This window comes from Vipera ursinii, assembly GCF_947247035.1.
Source record: "Vipera ursinii genome assembly, chromosome: 12".
NCBI lineage: Eukaryota > Metazoa > Chordata > Lepidosauria > Squamata > Viperidae > Vipera > Vipera ursinii.
The window spans coordinates 17370040-17394284 of NC_139525.1; the positions used below are offsets into that span (position 1 = coordinate 17370040).

A 24245-nucleotide genomic window follows, 5' to 3' on the forward strand; every position below is an offset into this window, starting at 1 on the left:
AGGTCCGATCCTGTCCAGAGCCTCGACCACCCTTTGACTCTAGGATGTTACCAAAGCTTCAGCAGGGCCATGTGGTCAAGCCCCCAGGATATCCCCCAGTGCCTTGCTTGATAGTTCAAAGTATGGACATCCGGGGTGATGGGTGATAGAAAAGCTAAGCTATGATGTAAGCCTTTTGTAATGTGCTATTTACGCACGGCTGTATTAGGACACTGGGGCTCCAATTGCCTAACTGCAACCACCATCCTGATTCCCCACCTCCCCCTAGCAGAGGCCACTGCTAATAAAGGAGAACATTTATAGCTCAGGGTTGACATGAGGGGTCCTTGGTGCTCTCTTGAGCTTGATGGTTTTCTTGCAGACGTTTCCTTACGCAAACTAGGTAGCATCATCAGTGCTCACCAGAGGCCACTGGTTCAGTATGTTCAGTAAGCAGTTTAGTATTTTATGTGTAGTAGAAGGAGGAATCTTCTGTGTGGGGTGATTTCGTGTTTTGGTGTCCCCTGGCGTAGTGTGGGCTGGAGTCAGAAAGAGAGCATGGATCGATTGTGGTGTTTAAGAGACAAATGCAACTGAAGAGGAATACTCTGGGCATTGCCGAAGTTTTCCTTGTCCATTATGGTCTGGAATGTGGCCTCTTAGGAGTCATGATTGTTAGCCACCCCTATGCTATAATGGTAGACATGAACAAAAATGTAAGCCGTCCCTCCACTTGTGTCATGCTTGTGGGTAGCTGAACTTCAGCAACAGGGTGGTGCAAGACACTGATTTAAAGCTCTCCTGGAGGGTTGTTCTGTGCTTCGGAATTTAATCCGTTGTGTGCTGCTCCTAAAAAGGTCTGCTTTGCCCAAATTGGTCTTGGACGGTTTTGGAAGTTTCCTTGCCTGAGGGATAATTGGGCCTTATTGTTTTGCTAGGAAGCAAGTAGTCCTTTGATCCTGCCTTAAAACACAGAGCTGGAATGAACACAGCCAAATTCCCACTATTGAAGCTTGTGCTAACACAAGTCAGAAAGCTGAATTCTTTCTTTTAATACAAGTTTTATTGATTTTTTAATATTTACATGTACATGTATTTGTGAAGCAATACGTGGTTGGGTAGTCAAAGTAACAAATAACAAGTTGTTTGTAAATAGTTCAGGTTGCATCAACAAGGATTCCCTCTGTGATTCCCTTAGTTATGACATAGTCAAAATAATCAAGTTAATACATTTCTAGTTGTGACCTAGTCAATTAACAGAATTTTCAATATATTTTCACTAATACATATCAATATCCTGTTTTTAAGTTTTATCTAATTGCAATAAAATACTCTAGAGTAGCCAATAATATACAGCAGAAGGCTTAATTTTTGGGTAACCCACAATTCCCTATTTCAATAAAGAATAATTCTCTTGTCTACACAACTTACATTGTTCATTACAAAACAATCTTATGTTTTACTAGTAAAGTCTAGTTTTCATCTTAACAAATCACCAATTATTAGAAAAATATTTTTTGTCTTAACCATTCAACAATTATTAAAATACTATCTTTTGTTATAAAATTCTAGATTCTATAGTATAGTTCAAAATTATCTTCTAGAAGGTTAATTTTGTTTTCCTTTAAAGAAGAAAGCCGAATTCTTTAGCAGTTGAGACGGGGTCATTAAGATCTCAGTTGTTCGTAAAATGAAGCTCAAAGGAGAACATTGAGACTCTCCAATTTAAGCAGGCAAACCTTGCATTTCAAGGCTTCCTAAACTCCCTCCCAGTAACATTTGTTTAGAACAAAAAGCAAAGAATGCAGAAGTTCTACAGTGAAGCCATGAGGAATCCATTACATATGACGTGGGTTAGGTAACCTTGTGTCGAAACAATATCGGCCACCCTCTGGATTCAACTATTTAAAGACTGGCTGAACAATTCCAGTCGCTCTGCCTTCCACATAGCTGTAAGATAAGGCTTGTTGTGATGCCTTCCAGCACGTTGGTACGTTGTGCCTATAGAATATAACACGGAAATTATGCAAAATGCAAAGGGGTGAGTTCAAGTGGAAGCTCAAACTCTCCAACTTTGGTGAGGGGACTGGACATTTTTCTACAGAGATCAGTGAAGGTTCAGATTCAGGAATCCATCGTGGCTTGGAAAGACTTGGTTGCTTATGTCTGTGCCTAGCTTCTGATCACAGAGCATAAATAATGTGGCCATGCTGAGAAATATCAGTAGCCTCATCAGAGTCTGGTTTCCTCCAGATGTTTTGGGTGTTCCTCTGAGATGTCAGTTTCAAGGAAAGTTGGTTAAAGAACCTAAGGCCCGTCTGTCTTTTTTCCCTGCGTCAACCCACCAAATAAACTGAGAGCTGATTCAGCAGCAGCAGCCCATCTTGATGGTTTCTGTGGGTTGCAACCAGATCCATGAGTCACCCTCTTGGCATTAGGAGGTCCCAAGGCTTCATTAAGATGAGAGAGTTCATCTTAATGTTCTGGAATTATTTTTAAATTGCTTGTAGACTATCCATTCCAATTTTGAAACCGTTGAAGTAAGCAATAACTATCACTGGCTAAATAAGCTTGATGCAGATCAGATGTAATTTGGCAGAGACAGACAGCATGGTTTGAAAACTCATCAGGTGGCATCTGTATTGTAGTTTGGGTTGAAAAATACCTTGATTTTTATTTCTGATGAATAGAACTACATTGGCACCTCCTTGCTGGCTTCCTGAAGGCTATGCTTTCACTGAGAACGATCAAGATGCTTTAACGCACATGAATGCAGGCAAAAGCTAAATGCGCAAATCAGAACTTGCAGTGAGCAGAAAGCTACCTTTGCTTTGCAGCCTAGAACCTTTTCCTTTGAGGCACCTTTTGGATTATCCCATTTTTAAATTAACGATTCCTCCTCCCTGCAATTCACACCGTTAGGATGTATAAGCAAAGGGAGGTGATTTATTATGGAACCCAAAGAAATGGCTCCCCTTGCTATCCAAATGCCTTTTCCCAGTTGCAAAAGGGAGAGTGATGGAAAGCCACAAAATAAACCTGTTTAGTGTAGAGTAAGCTTGGCTGATTTCTGTAGGCTTTGCCCTATCTATGTCTGCATCAGGTTGAAAGACCAAGGATTCTTTCTTTCTCTTTTCTCGTTTCCCTCTCATTTTTGTCTAAAGCGGGGGTCCCCAACCCCTGGGCTGCGGCCCGTTGGGACCTGGGCCGTGCAAGCGGCAGGCAAGTGTGCACAGCTCCATTTGTGCAAGTGGCGGGCACTCGCGTGTGCGCATGAAGCTTCATTTGTGCGAGCGGTGCGCCCTCACTCCTGCCGCTTGCGCAAATGGAGTTTCACACACCCTTGCAAGTGCCTGCCGCTTGTGCAAATGGAGCTGTCCGTGCACCTGCCACCCACACAAAGCCATCTCCTCTCCCCCCCACTGCTGGTCCACAAAGCCATAAAGGTTGGGGACCACTGGTATAAAAGAAACAATGCATAGTAGGGATTCCTCTCCCCCTCCCTCCTCTGCATCATCATGGGTGGCTTTGCCCCTTAAAAAAAACAAACAATTCAGAACTCCAGGATTTTAGTTCAGACAAACCTCCAGATTCCCAGCCTTTGTTTAATGTTCTAGCTAGCCCAGCGTTGGGCTTGTCATTTCTCATCTCATTTCTCATCTGCTTTCAGAGAGGGGAGTTTTGTTTCCTCTGTGAAGTAGAGCTTAAGAGACTGAATTGTACCTCCTCTTTTTCCAGGAGTGCCTGAAAGTCTCTCAACACCTATTGGAAGCCATCGCCAATGGGTGCAAAAGGCTGATCAGCAGCCAGCAGCTGCCTCTCTTGAATGCCTTGGGAGGGAGGCTGGCGTGCACTGAGTGGTCTCAGAGATACGTCTCTTGAATGGTAAATGGGTGCAATCTACATAAAGGGAGGAGAAAGAAATTCTTCTCAATGAGTCCTTCAGTTGCTTTGCTTCAAGAGTGGGAGGACTGAATTGTTGGCAATGCGGTGCAGCAGTGGTATGTAGAGGTCCCAGTGGATCCCAAAGTGAACCAGAGCAGGCAGTGTAGAGTAATGGCTAAAAAGGCCAGTGCGATCAACAGAAACAAGGCATTCCCTTGGAACAATTGCTGCACTGTTCGGATCCCACATGTGGTATTGAACTCCTGTAAAGGAAATATGTAGGTGGCTGAGCAAGTAGAAAGGACAGGCTCTAGGGGTGTCAAACTGCCGGCCCGCGGGCCGAATGCATCATAGTGAAACCGCGCTCACCCCATTGCCGGCAATGGCAAAAAAGTTGCAATATGTCGCAACACGTCACGTGACGTTGCGAGTTTGACGCCCCTGCTCTAAGTGAAACAAGCCAGACACCAAGGCGCTCAAGGAATTATAAGCATAGGATCTACACACACACAAAGAATGGGTTGAAATTATGGAAAACGAGATTCTAGCAAAGAGTAGATGAAATTTCCAGATGATCACAGCTGTTAAAGGAAGGTGCAGTTTCCTTAGAACAGTGAGGGAGTCTCCCTTGCTCCAGGTGTGAGCCACTTGTTGGTTAGGATTCAGTGGATTCTTGCACAGAGCAAGGCGTTGCACTAAATGACCCCTGAAGGCTTTTCTATTCATGCATGTGATTTCGTGAAGAAGTACTATAGATCAGAAGGCCTGTCTTGACCATACCTCTAAACCCAAACAACAATGGAATACAGAATAAGAGAGTTGGAAAGAACCTTGGAGATCTCTAGTCCAACCCCTGCTCAGGCAAGAGAACCTATACCAGGGGTAGGCAACCTTGGCTCTTTGTGGACTTCAACTCTCAGAATTCCTGAGCCAGCCATGCTGAGGGGAAAAGGAGAGTTTCCATGCTGAGCTGTGCTGGCTCAGGAATTCTGGGAGTTCAAGTCCATGAGTCATAAAAGAGCCAAGGTTGCCTACCCCTGACTTGTACCATTCCAGACGAAGCCTCCAGTGATGGAGCACCCACAACTTCTTAAGGCAAGCTGTTCCACTGGTTAATTGTTCTCACTGATAGAACTTCTAAGTTTTAGGTTGGGTCTCTCCTTGATTAGTTTCCATCTGTTAGCCATTTTGTCACATTGTCAAAGGATGCAGTAAGATTTGTCTAGCATGATCTATTTTTGACAAATCCACATTGGCTTCTGCTTATAACTTTGCTGGCTTCTAGAAGTTCACAGATCTGTTGCTGATCTTTTCCAGGATCTTCCCAGGTATTGATGGTAGGCTGATTGGTTTGTAAATTCCTGGATCCTTCCCTCCCCCACCTCTTATTTGAAGATGGGAACCACATCAACGCTTTTCCAGTCCTCTGGTATTTCACTGGTGCTCCAAGATCTTTGCAAGATATGGTTCACTGGTTCTGGGATCATGTCTGCCAGTTCCTTCAGAACTCTGTGATTTCCTGATGATTTGAATTTTTCTAGAGTGGACAGATATCTTATTATCATTTTCTTGTGTATTTTGATGTGTATTCCTAAAAGATTGGATTGAGTTTCCCTGTTGTGTAAGGACAGATACAAAAAATGAATTAAGCAGTTCTGCTTTCTCCTTGCGGTCCTTTACTTCCTTGCCGTCTTCTCCCATTAGTGGACCAATCATTTTCTTGACTTTATTCTTGTTTTTACATGTTGAAAGAAATTAATAATAATAATAATAATAATAATAACAATAACAATAACAACAACAACAACAACAACAACAACAATAATAATAATAATAATAATAATAATAATAATAATAATAATAATAATAATAATAATAATAGATTTAATCTTTGATTCACAGTCTGGGACTGCTAAAAAACAGAACAGTTCAAGTCCTAACCAAGGACCTAAGAGCTGTTAAGGTAATGTCTGAGTATATAGGCAGTTCTGAGTAAGGTTTTTGTTTTTGTTTTTTTTTCAAAGTCTGATAAATTCAATATTTCCATGTATCTAGGCAACCTTTGAGCATTGCTCCAAGGGCTCCTATTACTATTGGTACAACCATTGATTTCTTCCTCCACAATCGCTCAAGTTCAATTTGCAGATTGGGGTATTTCATTATTTTTTCTAGCTGTTTCTCTTCGTGCATCACCTGATTTGCAATGTGGATGAACCAGACTTTTTTCTTTTCTACAGTAGTGATGTCAGCTGTGTTGTGGGCAAGAGATCTTTCTCTTTGGATCCGAAATGTCGCACAGGATCTTGACCTGTTCATTTTCAAGAACTTTTTGAATTTGGTATTCCCAGTGATTTTTGCTGCATTTGAACCCAAACTTCTGCAAAAGCTTCCAATGTATGATTTTGGCAGCTCAATCATGACATTATTGTTGTTGTTGTTGTTGTGCTTTTCTTGTTCTTGTTACTGTTATTGACATTCGTTGCAAGTCTTAGTTCATTCTGAGCCTAAGCTTTCCTACTTCATCTTTACAAATCCTGGCTATAGGTTGGTATTCTGATTTAGTGTGTCTCCCTCTTTTCACTTTTTATTTTTGTTCTTTTTATCCGAGTGTTCTTTATGCAGCCATGTTGGTTTCTTCTGGACTTGTTAAAATCTCATTTTTCAGAATTTCTTAAACTTCTTGAGTTGTTTTCCCCTTAAAGATTTCCAGCCATGGAATCCTTCTCAGGCTTTCTCTAAGTTTGTTGAGATCAGCTCTCTTGAGGTCTAAGACACGCGTTGACTTTATTCTACTATTACTTGTGCCTGCATTATGTTGAATTCCAATATCATATGGTCACTCTCCCCCAAGGTTCCTGTCGCTTCAACCCCTTTTATCATTTAATCTCTGATAGTGAAAATTAGAGGACAGGAAGGCCTGGAGGAACGTTGTCCATGGGGTCGCGATGGGTCGGACACACTTTGCAACTAACAACAACAAGAGTGAAAATTAAGTCCAGTATTGCTGACCCTCTAGTTCCCTTCTCTACCTTTTTGGGAGACAAAGTTGTTTGCTACGTTTGTCAGGAAAGTGTTGATCTTCCACTAGGTGCAGAATTTGTCTCCCATTTGAAGTCAGGGTGGTTATTGTTGTTGTGGTGGGGTGCTTTCTGCATAACTTAGCTAACTGATTAGGAAGAAGTTCATTTATTTCCTCTGTTTGGTTGGGTGTTCTGTAATACTATATACACCTGTAGCAATATCATTCCGTTTTCATTCTTGTTTTTTTTGCATTTCTGTAGAGCAGGGGTCTTCAAACTTGGCCCTTTTATGACTTGTGGACTTCAACTCCATTCTGGGAGTTGAAGTCCACAAGTCATAAAAGGGCCAAGTTTGAAGACCCCTGCCTTAATTTGTGCCTGGCTGAGGAACTCTGGGAGTTGAAGTCTACAAGTCATAACAGGGCCAAATTTGAAGACCCCTGCTCTAATTTGTGGCGGTATCCTCCTGCCTGATGTTTTTCAGGGGCATCTTTAAGTCTGGGGTGAAAACTGAAGCTGAAACAAGCGCCTCAGTTTTGACCACGTGACCCTGGGGAAGGCTGCAATGGTCGTTAAGTGTGAAAAACGGTCGTAAGTCCCTTTTTTCAATGCCGCGCTAACTTTGAATGGTCACTAAACAGTTGTAAGTCGTAGACCAGGGGTCTTCAAACTTGGCCCTTTTATGACTTGTGGACTTCAACTCCCAGAATTCCTCAGCCAGCAAAGCTGGCTGAGGAATTCTGGGAGTTGAAGTCCACAAGTCATAAAAGGGCCAAGTTTGAAGACCCCTGCTGTAGAGGTATAGTTATTTCTTATATATAGTGCAACTACATCTCCTCTTTTATCAGGTGTTTCTTTTGATTGTCTGGTCTACAGATTGCTGGTTCGGCTTCCCTGAGTAGTGATACAGTTGATTTCCAAAAACATTCTTCCCAGTTATTGTGAGCTAACCCATCCCCTGCCAGAAGCCCCCCTGCCCCATGCAGGTATTTTAGACCGTGACGAAGTTCTCTCATCACCACCATCCCCGAAGCCGGTGGTTTTCTTCAAAAGTTCTGTGTTCCTTCATTGGGTGCCTACCTTTCATGGGGAATACAGAGGGAACCACCACCTGTGTCCCCATCTTTTTGGCTTTCGTGCCTAGCTGCTCATAGTCTCCTGAAATTTTTCCCAGCTCTTTGTCGTATCATTCATCCCCCCCATGAAAGAGGAAGAAGGGATAATTATCTGTGGACTTAAATTATTTTACTAAATCCCTCCCTTACAACTTTGATCTTTGTTCCCGGGAGACAAGCACATCTCCCTAGATTTATTGTCCCGTCTATGGATTGCTGATGCAGTTCCCTATCGCGAACATATGCCTGCAAGCTTTCTAATGAAATTGATTGTTTGGCTCAATGGGGCTGGACTGGGTTGGATTTTCCCCCCTTCTGTGAGTGACATGTCTCCATTGCTTTATCTCTAAAGTTTCATTTTATTTTTTTCCTAAAATGTTTCAGTTAGTTTACAATTACATTTAGTACAGATATAACTTGGGTCTCCTATGGGTATGAATACATACACGGCCCATATTTTGCAGACTTTTTTCCATGACTGTTTTTTAAAAGTGATATTTTTTAAAAAAAATCCTGTTATGTTTTGTTTAGATCAGGGGTGTCAAACTCAATTTCACTGAGGGCCGCATCAGCATTGCGGTTGCCCTCAGGGGGCCGGGTGGGTATGGCCTGGGTGGGCGTGGCCTACTGGGTGGGCGTGGCTAAGGTGCGTATGGCCTACTGGATGGGCATGGCCAGCTGTACATTGTTTGCATCAAGGGTGCCTATGGGGGCCTGGGCAGGAGTGAGACAGATCTGAGGGTCTCTGGCAGGAGGAGGGTCTCTGGGCCAGGGCCAAGGCAGTGGGGGGCGTTCCCTCACTGTTTCCAGGATGGCTTTGCGGGCCACATGAAACCACTTCGTGGGCCGGATCTGGCCCCCGGGCCTTGTGTTTGACATGTCTGGTTTAGATTAAGGAATTTAATTTAATTTTTAACCAACCGTGGCTAGTTGGTCATGACAGTTGGCCATGGTGAGTTGACCTCTTGGGGTTAATGGTGCAATAATACTTGTTTCAGCTCCTCTTGTAGCAAGTGTTGAAATTCCTTTGCTTCTTCCAGGCCGCCTCCATTCTCAGCTGTGCGCTCTGCACGTCCCACTATCTTTCCGACATCCCTCCTCCCTCTTCCTCCTCCCCTCTCCGTCCCCTTTTTCTTTCCTTGGCAGTTCTTCAGAAATGACATATCATACACACACACACACACACACACACACACACACACACACAATTGCCAACTTATTTTATCTGTACTCTTCCTCCTTTTTCTTCTCCTCCACTCCATCGTTGTACCACTTACATGACCGCGAGATGTTGCAACTGTTCTAAATGCAAGCCAGTTGCCAGGCACCCAAATTGGGATTTTGTGACTGAGGGGATTGTGTTTAATCATAATGTTGGGGATGGATTATAAGTCATTTTTTCCAAGGCCGTTTTAGCTTCAAACCATTGAGGAATATGTGTACTTAAATGTGCCGTGTGTGTGTGTGTGTGTGTGTGTGTGTGTGTGTGTGCGTCTATGTATGTATGTATGTGTTGGTAAACTGCTTGCTTGCTTGGTGGTTGATTGGGATTTATGGATGGTTAACTAGAAAAGAATCATAGAAGAATGTTTTTGTACATGCTAAGTGCAACAGGATGCAATATGCACAAAGATGGAAAGATTCCAAAATACCCACTTTGGAGGAATGCTTATGAAGTTGACAAACTTTGCAGAAATGGCAAAGTTAACTTGCTTGATTAGAGAGAAAACAACAAGTGTAATTATTAGAAAACCCTTTATGGACTTTTTGCTGCAAACAGAAAAACTAAACTGGTGAATTATTCTGTAATAAGAAAAGATAAAAAATAGGAAGAAGGCAGAGGGACGACAGATGATAAATTTCCTCCACTGAGGAAAATGAAGGATGACTCTGACTAGACATGACTTAGAGTTGCTCTTAAGGCCTACTTTGTGGTGATAAAAGCGGAGAAACAGCATTATTTCTTTGTCCTTATTGTGCCACAGAGTGTTGCCTGGTGGCTGTGTTCCAGATCACTTGGTTCCTCCTGGGACCGAAAGGCCCGCTGATCATCTACAGGGCCATGCAGAGGAATTTGTTCAACCCCTGATGGAGAAAGTAACTTGGATTCATTGCTAGTTAGATCCCACGTGTGGAGCAAGTCCATGTGAGATGCCTGGGGAGACTCGGTCTTCCCCATTATCTGGGTACAGATTGACAATGTTGGATCTGAGGAAGTGGGCAGAGTCCTTGACGCTGTCAGATCTACCACCTGTCAGTTTGATCTTTGTCCTTCTGGGATGGTGAAAGCAGGTGTGTTCAGGGGGTAATTGATTAATCCCTGCAGGAGGGGACTTTTTCAGGGCCTTTTAAGGAGGCCCCGGTTTGCCCCCCCCTTAAGAAACCATCATTTGATCCCACCTGCCTGGACAACTTTTGTTTCCCATCTTCCCTTGTTAGGGAAGGTGTTCGGAAAGGTGGTTGCTTGGCAGCTTCAGAGGGTCCTGGATGAAACTGATTATCTGGACCCCTTCTGGTTAGGATTTAGGCCCGGTTATGGGACAAGAACAACATTTAGTTAAACCCCATTTGGAAAACTGTGTCTAGTCTTGGACACTTAAAAGAGACATTGATGAGATTGAGCGAGTTCAGAGATGGGCAACAAAAAGGGTGCAATCTCTGAGAGACAGTCTGGTTTCAGGCCCAGTTATGGGACAGAAACACCCTTGGTTGTACTTGTGGATGATCTCTGGCTAGAGAGGAATGGGATAGTCCATCTGTCCTTGCTCTCCTTGACCTCTCAGCTTCTTTTGATACCATTGACCATGTATCCTTTTTGACCAACCGTGGGATTTGTGACTGGGCGACACAGTGCTGTGCTGGTTCGATTTCTTCCTCCAAGGCTGGTTCTAATGAGTGTTGATTAGGGGCCGAGAGGTCCGGCCCACAGCTGCCCCTCTGTGGCACTGTAGGGCTCTGGAGTCTCTCTCTCCACTCCTGTTTAACAGAGTGAGGTACCATCAGCTCAGCTTCATGTCTTCATCCTGAGTGACCCAAGTAATGCTGTGACTGTCCTTTCATGATGCCTGGAAGCTGAGTGGGAGTCTGGAGGGGGACCACAGGTTTTAGCTGAATCTTGATAAATTGTAGGAGCTGTGGGTGTGCAGGGCCTTCTGATCTTTTATCATCTTTAGTTCTGGATAGGGTTGCATTGCCCAAGACAGACTTTATGCATAATTTGGGGGTTATCCTAGACTTGCAATTCCTGGTCAAAGAACAGGTGGCAGTTGTGGCTCAGAGAGCCTTTGCACAGCTTCATATTGTGTGTCAGTTGTGCCCTTTTCTGGATCTTGTGCTCAAGTCACTCATTCCTTGATCATCTCTTGTCTGGATTATTGCTACGTACTCTACATGGGACAACCTTTGAAGAGTATTCCGAAACTGCTGTTGGTTCAGAACACACAGTGGCGTGGACCATTCTGGAGGCCCCACCTGTGGCTCCTGTAACACCTCTGTTAAGTAGCTGGACTGGTTGCTGATCTGCTTCCAGGTCCTGTTCAAAGGCGTTGGTTATCATCATCTTTAAAATCCTTTATGGGTCCGGGATACTTGAGGAACTGTTCTGCCCAAGTGCCACCCGCCCACCCATTTTGTTCTGGCAGAAGAGGCCTGCTGTGGACCCTGACGGTCCAGGAATTTCAGCTTTTCTGCTGCTGACCCCCCTCTTTGGAGCATCTTGATCCTTCCCCCCCTCCTGCTTTTAGGCCTTCTGGAAAGGACTTCAAACCTGATCTGGGGCTGGCCTGGGGCCTCCATGAGGGCCACTCTGAGTTGGAGGGGGTTGGTGCAGTGACAGGGAAGGCACCACCCCTGCTCTGCTTGAGCCTGTGGTTTCTGTTAATTTGTACTTAATCCTGTGTAAAAAAATTATATTTCTATTTTATTACACTGTAAGCCGCCCAGAGTCACTTTGGACAGCAAGTTGGGCAGCATAGTAATTTAATAAATATTTGTATGTGTCCAGTCCCCGTATGTGAAGAGGTGGTGGTGTGGCTTTGTGTTTTAAAGCCCCATTGAGGTCCTGCTGCTGCTGGCAAAGTGGGGAGCAGAAGAGTTTCGGCAAGCTGCCCCCCTTCACCTGGGCAAGCCAAGAAGGCTTCAGAGGCATGGGTTTCCCTCAGCTGGGGTGAACTACTGTGGTATGGGGTAGTAGATCTGTATCTTTGGGGTGTCCACAGACTTGTAAATCTTAGTGAGGAGAATATATTAAATTGGGAGCCTCTGAAAATGGAGAAGCTTTTGCTGGGGGAGAAGCAAAAGGAGAGAAGAAAGATGACCAACTGATTGGTTGGGGCTGAGAAAAGTAAGCTGACAGAGAGATATTGGGGGGGGGGGGTTGGCCTTTTGACACCCGTGTATTCCTTAATTGTATTAGTTGTATTTACGGGGAGGAAAGAAAGTTGCCCAATTTCACTTAGCGTTTTAGGGGCTAGCTGTTGTCTTCTTTCAACCTCCCCCTGCCCCCAAACTGTATTTTGGTGTTCCTTTTCTCCATCCAAAACATGACATTGAAAGGAGATCTTTGCCTGGATTCTGCTTCTACCAGATTACCGGGTGATACTCATTGCTTTTCAGCCATTATCTGCCCCACAATTGCCCAGAAGATGGGGAAAGAGAGATGCACGAAGCAGCCTTTGTGTGTCTGGCACATGTGGATTTGCACTAGTTAAAATTAGGCCCGTACTGAGATGAGCCCGGAGCATGGAAAAAGCAGGCCTGGCACCCCCCTTCTGGTGCCTTCAAAGCACCGCCATTATGCCTTCCTCATGTGCCAAATATTTGTGCTCCGTGGTTGCTGGAATAGCAGGCAAGGCCTCCTCGGGTGGTGTTCTTAAATTGCCGGTGGAAGGGTCTCCTGTGGTGGACTACGGCCGTTATTTTCAAAATCCAGATATTGCAAAAACTCCGTAGCAAGGGGAGGCCAAAATCTTGTGAAATGTTTCCCATTTTCTCTTTGTTTTTGGAGTTCAGTGGATGCCTTCCAGAGATACTGTAGGTGGGTGCCCATGGAGATCCTGTTGTGAAATACAGGCGATGTGGTCATCTGGAGTCATCGGAAGCACCCACGTTGCATCTGGCGGGACCTCCTGAAGTCAACTGTCTGAGGCGAGCGAGGGGTGGCTGTCGTGCGTAACCCCCATGAGCTCCAAATTGCTTTCCCTTTTATATCCCGATGGCTTCATGGCCCTGTTTGCAAGCCTCTCTGTCTCCATCCTGATTTTATTTTAACTGGTTGCGTCTTACTTTAAACTAAGGGTGCTGAAGCTTGAGCAGGGGGCTGGACTGGATGACCTCTAAGGTCCATTCCAACATGCCTTTGGGGGCTTCTTATGGGGGAGGGGCTCTTCTTTTCAGGATCTGTGTTGTGTTGGGGTGGGAGAAGTTCCTCCCTCTCTGCCTCGCCTGTTCCACACCCGGGGCCCCTTCATCCCCCCCCCAGGCCTTCCAGGGGCTGCCGGCTGCCCTGCTAATTAGGTTGGGTTCTGAGGAGAGCAGAGGAGGCCAGACCCGAATCTGCACAATGGGAAGAAAGGGGGCAAGAAGGCAGCCAGGCCCTGTGCTGGAGCTGCCCCCCCCCCCCGTCCTTCTTGCCTGCTTTAAGAGAGAGCCTGTTAACCGGAGGGAGAGACACAAAAGGACCTGCTCTTTTTGGCATCCCCCCCCACTGTCCTAATCCCTTGCTGGGGGAGGGGGGGGGAAAGAGAAAGATGGGGGTTGTGAGTGTGTGAGTGCCCTGACAGCAGCAGGACAAGCAGAGTCTCCATCATGGGAGGGGGTCAGCAAATGGGGTGCCCATTCTGCAGGTGGCTTCTGGATGAGGAAAGAGCCACCTCTTCCCCTCCCCCCCATATTTTGTGTTTCCTCCTCCTCCTCCTTGCCTTTGAACAGCATTTTATTTTTATTTTTATTTATTTTAATTCCATTTATATCCCGCCCTTCTCCGAAGACTCAGGGCGGCTTACAAGCTTTATTACTGTTGTTATTTTTTGCTTTCTTATTTTAATGCGTAGTAGTTTTACTGGCTGTTTCAGCTGCTTAGAGTTGTCTCTGGACAAGATGGACAGCACATCAATGTAATGAAATAAATTCATTCATAGTTTCGTTCCGTACAGTGTTAACCCTGCGAACGCTAAAGCTTTCTCTTTCCTTTAGGTATTCAAGATGGTCAGTGATTAATATTTATGTGTTGTTTATATGTAAGGGTGAAGGTTTATACATATGTTTTATATATACCATGTTTAAGTGTGTGTTACGCATGTGTACACTTTTGAAAGCAAGCAACTAAATTTCATTTTTAGCGTGGGCCGTTGTGCCCACAGTAAGAAATAACAATAAAGGACTGTCTGCTTATCTCTATCTGTCGGGGGCCTCTGAGCTGGGGGGTCGGTGAGGCTCTGGAGACCAGCGGCCGGTTTGGGCAGGACTGGTCCAACCTGCAGAGCTGGCAGCCCCCTGGGCAGAGGGGAGTGAGTGGCGGGGAGGGGGAGGCGTGTTGTCTGGGTTCATATATTTAAAAACAATAATTTATGTAATTCTATAATCAATATACTAATAGTTTGTTTCCTTGATCTTCCCTTCTTCTAATAATATGCTCCTTTATCAGCATTAGGCAGATATAATTCTTAATATTTTCAGCATCAAGTTCCCTTCGTCCAGAGGGAGGGTCTTCTCAGGGTGCCGCCGGTAAAAGATTGCCGGCGGATAACACCCAGGGGGAGGGCCTTTTCTGTGGGTGCGCCTGCCCTCTGGAACCAGCTGCCCGTGGAGCTCAGGACTGCCCCTGACCTACATTCATTCCGCCGGGACCTGAAGACTTGGCTCTTTGAGCTCTCTGGCCCAGGCTGAGAATTTAAACTGGGGTTTTATTTTCAGGGATAATTTAATCTTTTATTTGTCTTTTAACTTTGTATTTTGTATTGGTATGATTTTAAAATGCCCTGTAAACCGCCCTGAGTCCTTCGGGAAAGGGCAGTATATAAATCTAATAAAATCTAATTAAATCTAAATGGAGCTCCTCTCCCACTTTCTGCCTCTTTGGCCACTTCAGTGTCTTAAAGAGGGAACGGCCACCATGTTGGGCCACTCCGGATGAGAGCAAGGCTTCGTGGGCCAGCCTTCCCCAGACGGAGTCACGGCAGCCCTGGGGAGGGGGCAGGCCCTCTGGGCAGCCGGGCAAGGCCCACCCTTCGCCTGGCCTCTTGTGTGCTGAGGGTGGAGAGTCCCCCCCCGCTTGGCACAGTTGCCCCTCGTCGCTCTCCACAGCCCTGATGCCTTTTTCTTCTCTCCTTCTAGCCACGTCCAACGGGTCCCTCCAGGGCTTGGAGAACAGAGAAGGCGGCGTCTGCCAAACTCGCTCCATGAAGATCGTCATGAAAGTGGGACAGGGTGAGTTGTGCAGGTGCCCCGGATGCCTTCCAGGGCCAGTCTGGGTCCTCTGTGTCATGCTAGAAAATGCAATTTGGCCCTGAATGACTTTGGCCCTTCCCAGAATGCCCAGGGGCCTGGAAAGATTCAGTACAAGCCAAGTGTGAAACTCCTTCACGTTTTAGACGTCTTTGGCCTAGAGTGCCATCCGTAGCCGTCCTTTCCCCAAACTGCTCCTTCCGAGTGGGCAGAGGCTCATCTTCGTTTCGGTCCTTGTCCCAAATAGAGGAGCACCTGTTTGATAAGAGGGATTGGCTGCAGCTTCTCTTTGCATGGTGCAAAATCAAGAAACTTTTTTTCCTCTTGCGAATTTAAATTGCCTTGATTCAGGAAGCTAAATAAAAACTCAGAAGGCAGCAGAGAACAATTGTAAAATACAAAGCCCTGGAAAGACAGAAAGGAGTAGGAGGAGGGGGGAATCTTGGAAATGCCCTTCAGTGCTATCACGTAAGGCAAGAGAGATGTTCTAGCTGGGAAGCCTCCGCAAGAGCAGAAGAAGTCGGGGTGCAGAGCCTCAGTGGAAAAAGCTGCTCCTCAAAAACTGGTTCCAACATTGGAGCCTCAAAAGTAGCTTTGATTTCACTTTCAAGATTTATATAGCTAGCTTATGGGAAAAAAATATATTAACCAGGTAGTGGAAGCTTAATAAAACACAGTGCCTCATTAGAAGGAGGGGGAAAGGAGTTAAACCCATTTAAAAGCCTCAGAATAAAGAGCTTCCTTGCACCTGCTTCACTTCGCATGAAAGTTGATGCCAGAGAAAATCCTCTGAAGAAGACTTTCCGCGCTGGTGTTAATGTCCAGGAGGCTCTTTCGCATGACATACAGAAGTGATGTGGGCAAAAAAAAATATGGTGTAGAGACTAGGAATATCATTTGTATTATTGAGCAAAACAAAAAGTAACCCAGATATCAAACACTAATGAAATGTAACAATAGAAAACTAATGAAGAAGAAGTGATGTGGGCAGAAAGAGGCAGCCTTGGAAAGAAGGACACCAGGAGGCCGAATTCAGGGCTGAGCTTTCAGCAACAAAGTCAGAAGCAGCATAAGAATGTAAGTTTGGTTAATAAGATTTGCCAAAAACAAATCCAGTTGCACATCCTGGACGAATAATATGAAATACAACCACCTTAACTTCTCATAGGAGATCTGCAGTGATGTCAATCTGATAACAATTGTGGTAGGTCCAGCTAAGTAAAGGTACTGAAAACTGGGGTCTTGGACAACTTGCCATGGTCAATTCGTCACAGCCAACTTGCCACGGTCAACTCACTGTAGGACAACTCGCCGTGGGACGAGAGGTACACTAATATTGAAGAAATGGTGGAATAGATTCATTAAAGAAAGGATGCCAAAGGAGGGACAAAATGAAATGTGAGTGAAAAAAATTAAAATAATGTTTTAATTATTTTAAATAATTAAACTGAATTGCTGAATTGCCTTATGGCGAGTTGGCCTGTGGTGAGTTGGCCATGGCGAATTAACCGTGGCAAGATGGCCACGGCGACTTGGCTGTGCAAGTTGTCCCATTCCATGAAAACTGACACGTTTTGTTGAGATTTTTGAGAAAGTCCCTTCTTTATGGATTTTTAAATGTTGGTCAGAAGGTTGAGGTTTTTCTGGCCCCCTGTGATGGGTGCAGACTTGGTTTTGTTCAGAAAAGTTGACGCAGCCACTTTGCATCCCTTCTGGGCTGCAAGGAAGACCTAGTGAATGCTTTGAGGGATGGATGCCGTGATCTGTCAGGGCCAAGTGGTATTTCCTGGGTTGGGGAGCGTAGAGGGGAAATGGGAGTATAGGAGCCTTTGGCTGCTCAGGGGAGCCCGCAGGGTTTCTGGCAGAGACAAAATTCTGTGGAAATGATTGGAGGGGAAGAAGTGATGAGGACATCCTGGAAAACAAGAGCCAAGTGGAGAAGAGGGGGAACTGCCTGGCATTATCCGATGGTCCTTTTGAAGATAAGATGGTAGCAGGGGAGGCCAAGGCTTGATTTCTTCCAGGATTGAATAGTAGCAGACACACTTGGGATGAGGGATTTGTTGTGCTTGCTGACATTAGCTGGTTGACAGGTGTCTGTTTTCATCTTGATCTCTGCTGGCCCAAAACGAGATGGAAGGGTAGAAAGCTTTTGCCTGGTCCCTTTGGATGGTTGAGATCGTAGGGCGTGCCTACTTGGCACACGCAACGCCAGCCTTTTGGATCACGGGAGGTCCTTGTGTCTCTTGGACAGAATGTTGTTGGCTTTTGAGAAGCCAGTCATTCCAGGAATCCAAAGACCGGTGTTTGTCAGTTGGCCAATAAGCTACAATGTGTGTGGTTACAATGTGTGTGTGTGGGACATGGGCATCTCTGCTCTTTGGATTTCCATCAGAGAGGCCCACAGATGTAGAGAGGAACGCCCGTGCCTGGGGGCGTTGCAGAAAGGCCAACCTCAATTTTAATTGTTTCACGTTCTTGATGCTGGAAAGGAAGAGTCAAGTCTATGCAGCTGAAATTCTGGCAGTAAAATCCGAGCAAAACACAGAAGCTTTAGTAGGTCTAAGTTGAAAGCAGGCGGGACAGATTTGTAAAAGCCAAAAGACTCTTAGAATAGGGGGTAGTTGGACCTGTGATATGAAAAGGTTCTGTCTGTCTTAACTGGAGAATAGAGGCAATGTTGTATGAGTTCGGTTTGGCGTTTGGCCTTTTGCCTGCTTTTGAGCAGCAAAATAATTTATGTGTGATTTCTGAAATGGTTGGGTCTTGTCTTTGCTTGTTTTGCGCAGTGTGGTGTGTAGGTGTGTTGAAATTAAGCTTGTTTAATTCCTCCTCCCTCATTGCTTGAAATCAGTTTGGGGATTGTTTTCAGCCCAATGTGGCATTTTGCAAAAATTCTAAGAGGGGAAATTGGAGCAGGAAGTCTCTGGAAGCAGGATTGTTCCATCTCTGCAGTTTTCTAGACAAGGTTTTTCAGATGTGGCTTGCCATTTCCTCCTTCCCAGGGCTGGATAGTGTAGTGGTTAAAGTACTGCCTTTGGTGTGAAAGACGGGTTCAAATCCTGGCTGCTTCCTACCTTACCAGCAAAGATCCCTTAACACTTCACCTACCCACCTTAAAATGTGAGAGTGAGCCAAAATAGGGGAGTCATGCTGGATTAACAAGATCCGCATCAAATGTTGAGGAACCAGGATAATCTAATGATAAGTGGGAACACAGATGAGACAAGAGAAGCTGGATGGAAAGCTACTACAACAGCAGAACTAATGAGATATATGGATATACAGGGGATATCCATGTGAGACAACTATGGATAGAGAGAAGAAGACCTGTACCCATACTAACCGAGAAACACCTGGTTACCTGACACTTCAGCGTAGTGAAGAGGAAGCTGCTATCACAACTGGAAATAGACCAACTACACATTACATTCCAGACTCAAGAAGAACAGGAAGAACAATTGGATGTGCAGTCAACCCCTGAAGCTGGAATGTCACTACCACCCTCTCCATTACAGAGGACAGCTGCTGCTATGAGGCATAAGATCTTGGATGAACTAGCTGCAATCAACCCTCAAATCTGGTTGCCAAGGCTCAGCAGAGAAGCACCATCAGATGGTATGCTAGAAATTGCCAAAAGAGCCCACACAACAATTGCTACTACCACAATAATTCAAACCAATGAAGTGGTAAATGCAATGGCTGCTATAATCCTGGAGGTGCTTGACTATATAGTCAAGAAGAACAATAAATATCCCCCCTCCCCCCAGAAAGCGAGGTTAGAGACTAAGATCAAGGCAACTCAGAGACTGGTCAGAAAGAGGAATTACGTAAGGATATGAAGATAAGGATACTGACAAGAATACAAGGGCCTGATTCCATCTGAAGCTCTCAAGGCTCACGGCACTTAAACGTGCTAAGCAGATACACTAGAGAAGCAGAGGACAAGAAGATCAATGTCCTGTTCTCCAAAGAATCATCCAAGGTCTACTCCCAACCGCAGTGCAATAACACAGTAACAGCACAGCCACCAACAGCAGAAACGGAACAATACTGGAAGAACACGTGGGAGAAAGAGAATGCATATATAACATTGGTGCAAAGTGACTGCAGGACCTGAGAACGGATCACAATCTTCCAGAACAGGAGCCAGTCCCCATCACAGTAGCATGGGATGAACCACCAACAATGGCTGACATTGGGAAACCCTACGAGTGGCCGAAAGGGCTGAACTAAAAGGGAGAACTGAGGCACCGATCGTAGGAGCACAAAGCAGCAGGCCCATAGAAGGAGGGGTCATCACCCTAGACAGGATCCAAGGTGCAAACTACGCAGAGAGGCCTCAGAGACAGTGCAAGGTAAAGGCAGGAAACGTCTACATTCTACTTGCACAATCAAATAGCTGGCATTGGGTACAGGAACAATTGCGCAGTGTGTGGGCTAGACCCTCCTAAGTAAAAAGGGAGAACCCGCAAAAGAGCATGGCGAATAAGAAAGCTAAGATCCTGTGGGACTTCCAGACCCAGACAGACAGGCAGATATTGGCCAGTCACCCAGACATCGTTGTAGTAGACAAGGCCCAGAAAATAGTGGAGGTGATGGATTTAGCCGTGCCAGCAACATCAGGGAGAAAAGGAGCGGGAGAAACTGGAGAAGTAGCAGGGCCTGAAGGATGAATGGAGAGGATGTGGAAGGTCAAGACCTCAGTGGTCCCAAGTGTTGGCAGGAGCACCCAGGGCTGTGACTCCCAAGCTGGGAATGTGGCTCCAACAGATCCCTGGAACGACATCAGAGCTCCGGGTCCAGAAACGTGCAATGCTGGGAATAGCTAAGATCCTACCCTGAACCCTCAAACTCCCAGGCCTCAATGGTGGTCGAGGACCTGAGATTGAGGAAGACGCTGACCACCCGTGAGGGTGAGAAGGGCAGAGGAAAAGGAAGATGCAGGGAACTACATTCAGCCTGACACTGGTACTTGAGAAGATTTCAGAACAGAACGAATGCGTGAAATAAAAAATTAGACTTTTCTATATTGCCCAAATATTGGAAAAGTGTCTTAACTTAGCAAGAGTGTCAATGGACCTTAAACTACAACTCATACAACAAAATAATATTTAGAATTTATTGTTTCTGTTATGTTTGTGTAGAAGATGTCTATCCAAGACAGCATTTTGTTGGAGATGTAGTTAATGTAGTTGTTTGGATGAATATGTAGTCCTTTGAAACATGTTTTTGCAGTGTCCTATACTTACTGGTTTTCAGGGCAAAGTAGTAGACTATATAAATGTGACTGTGTGACAAAAGCTGAAATTTTCAGGGGATAATATTCCCTTGAACCACCTACCTAGTACGTGGAATTTGACAATTGAACAACTTATGATGGCCAAAAGACTTGCAGTCCTGGAAAGATCAACATGTGGCCCATCCGCTCACTGGACTGAAGAGCTGGTTGCCTGTATGGACAAGAATAAGGAAATGTGGAACTCATCTGTACAGAATGCAGCAGATTAAAAAGGAATTATAGGTATATACGTGCATTAGAAATTAATATACACATACTTGAATAATATTTACATTAGTTAAGTATATGTAGAATTGTAGCTTATTGTAACTTAACTGTTATTATGATATATTACACGTTTTATGTCCTTTTTTAACTATTTAAAGCATTTGTATTCATTTTTTTTCTTTGAGAAAGTATGTTTGTATTATAATTATCTTTTATTCCCCCCCTGTTTTTGCTTTTCCCCCTTTAAAAGCAATAAAAAATAAGTAAAACATTAAAAATAGATTCTGGAGCAGATTTTAATGCCGTTGAACTGTAAACCTGGTGTGTAAGAACCGGTTTTCACACATGTGATGAGCTAGTACAGATAGTCCTCGCTTAACAACTCTAATTGGGACTGGAATTTCCACTGCTGAGCAACACAGTTGTTAGGCAAAGCCTCACATGACCACACCCCTTAGCAACAGCAGCTTTAGTGGTTCCGGTTACGGCCAATAGGCCAGGACTGCACCGTTGTTGGGTGGGGGTGGGGGTGGAGGCAACCAAGGCTGGGCTGGCCGGACTGCAGGGCAGCCAAAAGGCTGGGCTGGGGGCAGCTGAAGTGCCCCCTTGCAATCCTAAAGGCAAGCTGTCTATCAAGGGATGGAATACCAAGAGCCCTGGTGGCCCAGTGGTTGGAATGCAACATTGCAGGTTGGCTCTGTATTCCACTGTCAGCAGTTCGATCCTGAAGGTTGACTCAGCTTTCCATCCTTCCAAGGTAGGTAAAATGAGGACCCAGATTGTTAGGGGGCCATGGGCTGACTCTGTAAACTGCTTAGGATAGGATAGGATAGGATAGGATAGGATGGGATGGGATGGGATGGGATGGGATAGAATAGAATAGAATAGAATAGAATAGAATAGAATAGAATAGAATAGAATAGAATAGAATAGAATAGAATAGAATAGAATAGAATAGACCTGGAAGGGACCTTGGAGGTCTTCTAGTCCAGCCCCCTGCTCAAGCAGGAGAATCTATACCATCTCAGACAAGTGACTGTCCAGTCTCTTCTTAAAAATCTCCAGTGATGGAGCACCCACAATTTCTGAAGGCAACTTCTGTTCCACTGGTTAATTGTCTTCCCTGTCGGGAAGTTTCTCCTCGATTCCAGGTTGCTTCTCTCTTTGATCAGTTTCCATCCATTGCTTCTTGTCCTGTCCTCTGGTGCTTTGGAGAATAATGTGACCCCCTCTTTGTGGCAGCCCCTCAAATACACAAATAGAGAGGGCTATAAAGCACTGTGAAGCTGTATATAAGTCTAAGTGCTATTGCTGTTCTGATCCCACGGCCACTGGGGCATTGCAATACTTGAAACTTCAAGGATCAGGCATCGTGCCATTCATTCAGCCCTCTTACAACTTCACATGGTTGTTAAACGAGGACTGCTTCTAACCATTTTTTAAAACAATCTCCAGGTATACACTGGAGACTAGGAGACCTTCAAGGTCCCTTCCAGCTCAGTGATTCTGTAACCTGGTAACTGGCTAGGAACACTTGCTACCTCCTTGCTCTCCAGCGTAAGAATCAGGTGGGCCCACCCCAGAACCAGGTGGATTTCCAGAGTAACCTTTAACTCAAGCAGATGGCAGGAAGGCAAGCCAGCTGCCCCTCCTACTTGCTTCTCTGTCTCACGTCGCCTATGGCTGTGCTGCTCAAGTCTCCTGGATGCTTGTCTTCTAAAGTTGACTGGGAAGTTTAAAGCTTTTATTATTCAGTGCGAGATATATGAGACCAAGTAAGTTTCCCAGAGGTTATTCATTCGTAGATGGAATGTATACACCGGTAGAATTTTTCAGATCAAAATACCAAATGCGCAATTTCAGTTATAGTTAATAGTGACCCTCTTCTGGATTATTAGGGCAATTTTGTGCTTAAGCCACAATCTTATCTTTGATGGCCCTGTCAGCTAGTTGTTAAATTTGCTGATTGTGCTAAGATAAAAACAGAGTGCAGGTAGAGTTAGCTAAATTTAAATTTTAGAGATGCAGGCTGGAATTAATTGGCTTTAACTGACCTATTTAAAGGAGGTTTATCTGAGGAACTGCAAGATTAGCTAGTTTGACGGGCATAGTAGACATTCCAGGGGACCTGTTCCAGCCCTACATGATGATAGACACAAGGCCAGAAGAGCTGGAAGTGGATGAGGGAGAGGAAATTCTGTTCCCTCCAGACTCTCCCTTCCCTTCCCCGTTTTGTGTGTTTGGTTTAGAATTCAGAGCAAGTCAGTTCGAAGAAACCCTCATAGAATTATGCTTGGTCTGTTTATATTGTGGCCTGTGTGGACGTTTTGTACCTGCATCGTGTCCCCATAAACTCTTTTTTCTCTCTTTATTTTATTTATTTATTTTATTTTATTTTAATTCCATTTATATCCCGCCCTTCTCCGAAGACTCAGGGCGGCTTACAAGCTTAGCAGTAGCCTTCATTCTATGTATATGCCTGCTTGTTAGGGCTTTCGCCCACCCCCCAAGTGGCATTATTACAAAGTCAGCTTAATTGCCCCCAACAATCTGGGTCCTCATTTTATCTACCTCGGAAGGATGGAAGGCTGAGTCAACCTTGAGCCTGGTGGGACTCGAACCTGCACTAATTGCAGGCAGCTGGTGTTACTTAAGGAGGCATTAGCCCACTGCTCCACCAAGGCTATTGGTTGCCTGGGGAAGGGTCAGTCTTGTGGAAGCACAAGTGGTCCTTGACTTACAGTAGTTCATTCAGTGACTGTTTGAAGTTACAATGGCACTACAAATGTGACTTATGGCCATTTTTCACAGTTATGACCGTTGCAGCATCCCCATAATCATGCGATCAAAATTTAGACACTTGGCAACTGACTCATATTTACGACGGTTGAAGTGTCCCAGGGTCATGCGATCCTCTTATGCGACCTCCTGACAAGCAAAGTCAATGGAGAAGCCTGACTCACTTAACAGCCGTTTTACTAACTTAACGACTGCAGTGATTCACTTAACAACCGTGGCAAGAAAGGTTGTTAAATGGCACAAAGCTCACTTAACAAATGTCTCAGTTAGCAACAGAAATTTTGGGCTCAATTGTGGTCGTAATTCGAGGACTACCTGTGCAGGTCCTTTTTCAAGCAAGAATCCTGGTGGTTCCAAAATTGCTTTCTTGGTAAAAGGCCTCCCTTTCAAGACAATTCGATGGATCTTACAGCACTGGCGTTTCTTTTGGCCATTTCATTCTTTGCATACTTCAGATCTACATTTTTGAGCTTTTCTGTCTGATTTTTTTTAACT

At 44.9% G+C, this 24245-nt stretch overlaps 1 protein-coding gene across 1 annotated transcript in view; it reads left to right on the plus strand.

Moving 5' to 3' along the window:
- The window catches only part of EFNB1 (ephrin B1), an 86587-nt gene that overhangs the window by 47340 nt on the left and 15002 nt on the right, over window positions 1-24245 (plus strand). Inside the window, exon 3 of the mRNA XM_083372261.1 lies at window positions 15332-15424. Within this exon, the coding sequence (XP_083228387.1) occupies window positions 15332-15424 (93 nt within the window). The remainder of the gene's footprint in view (window positions 1-15331; window positions 15425-24245) is intronic.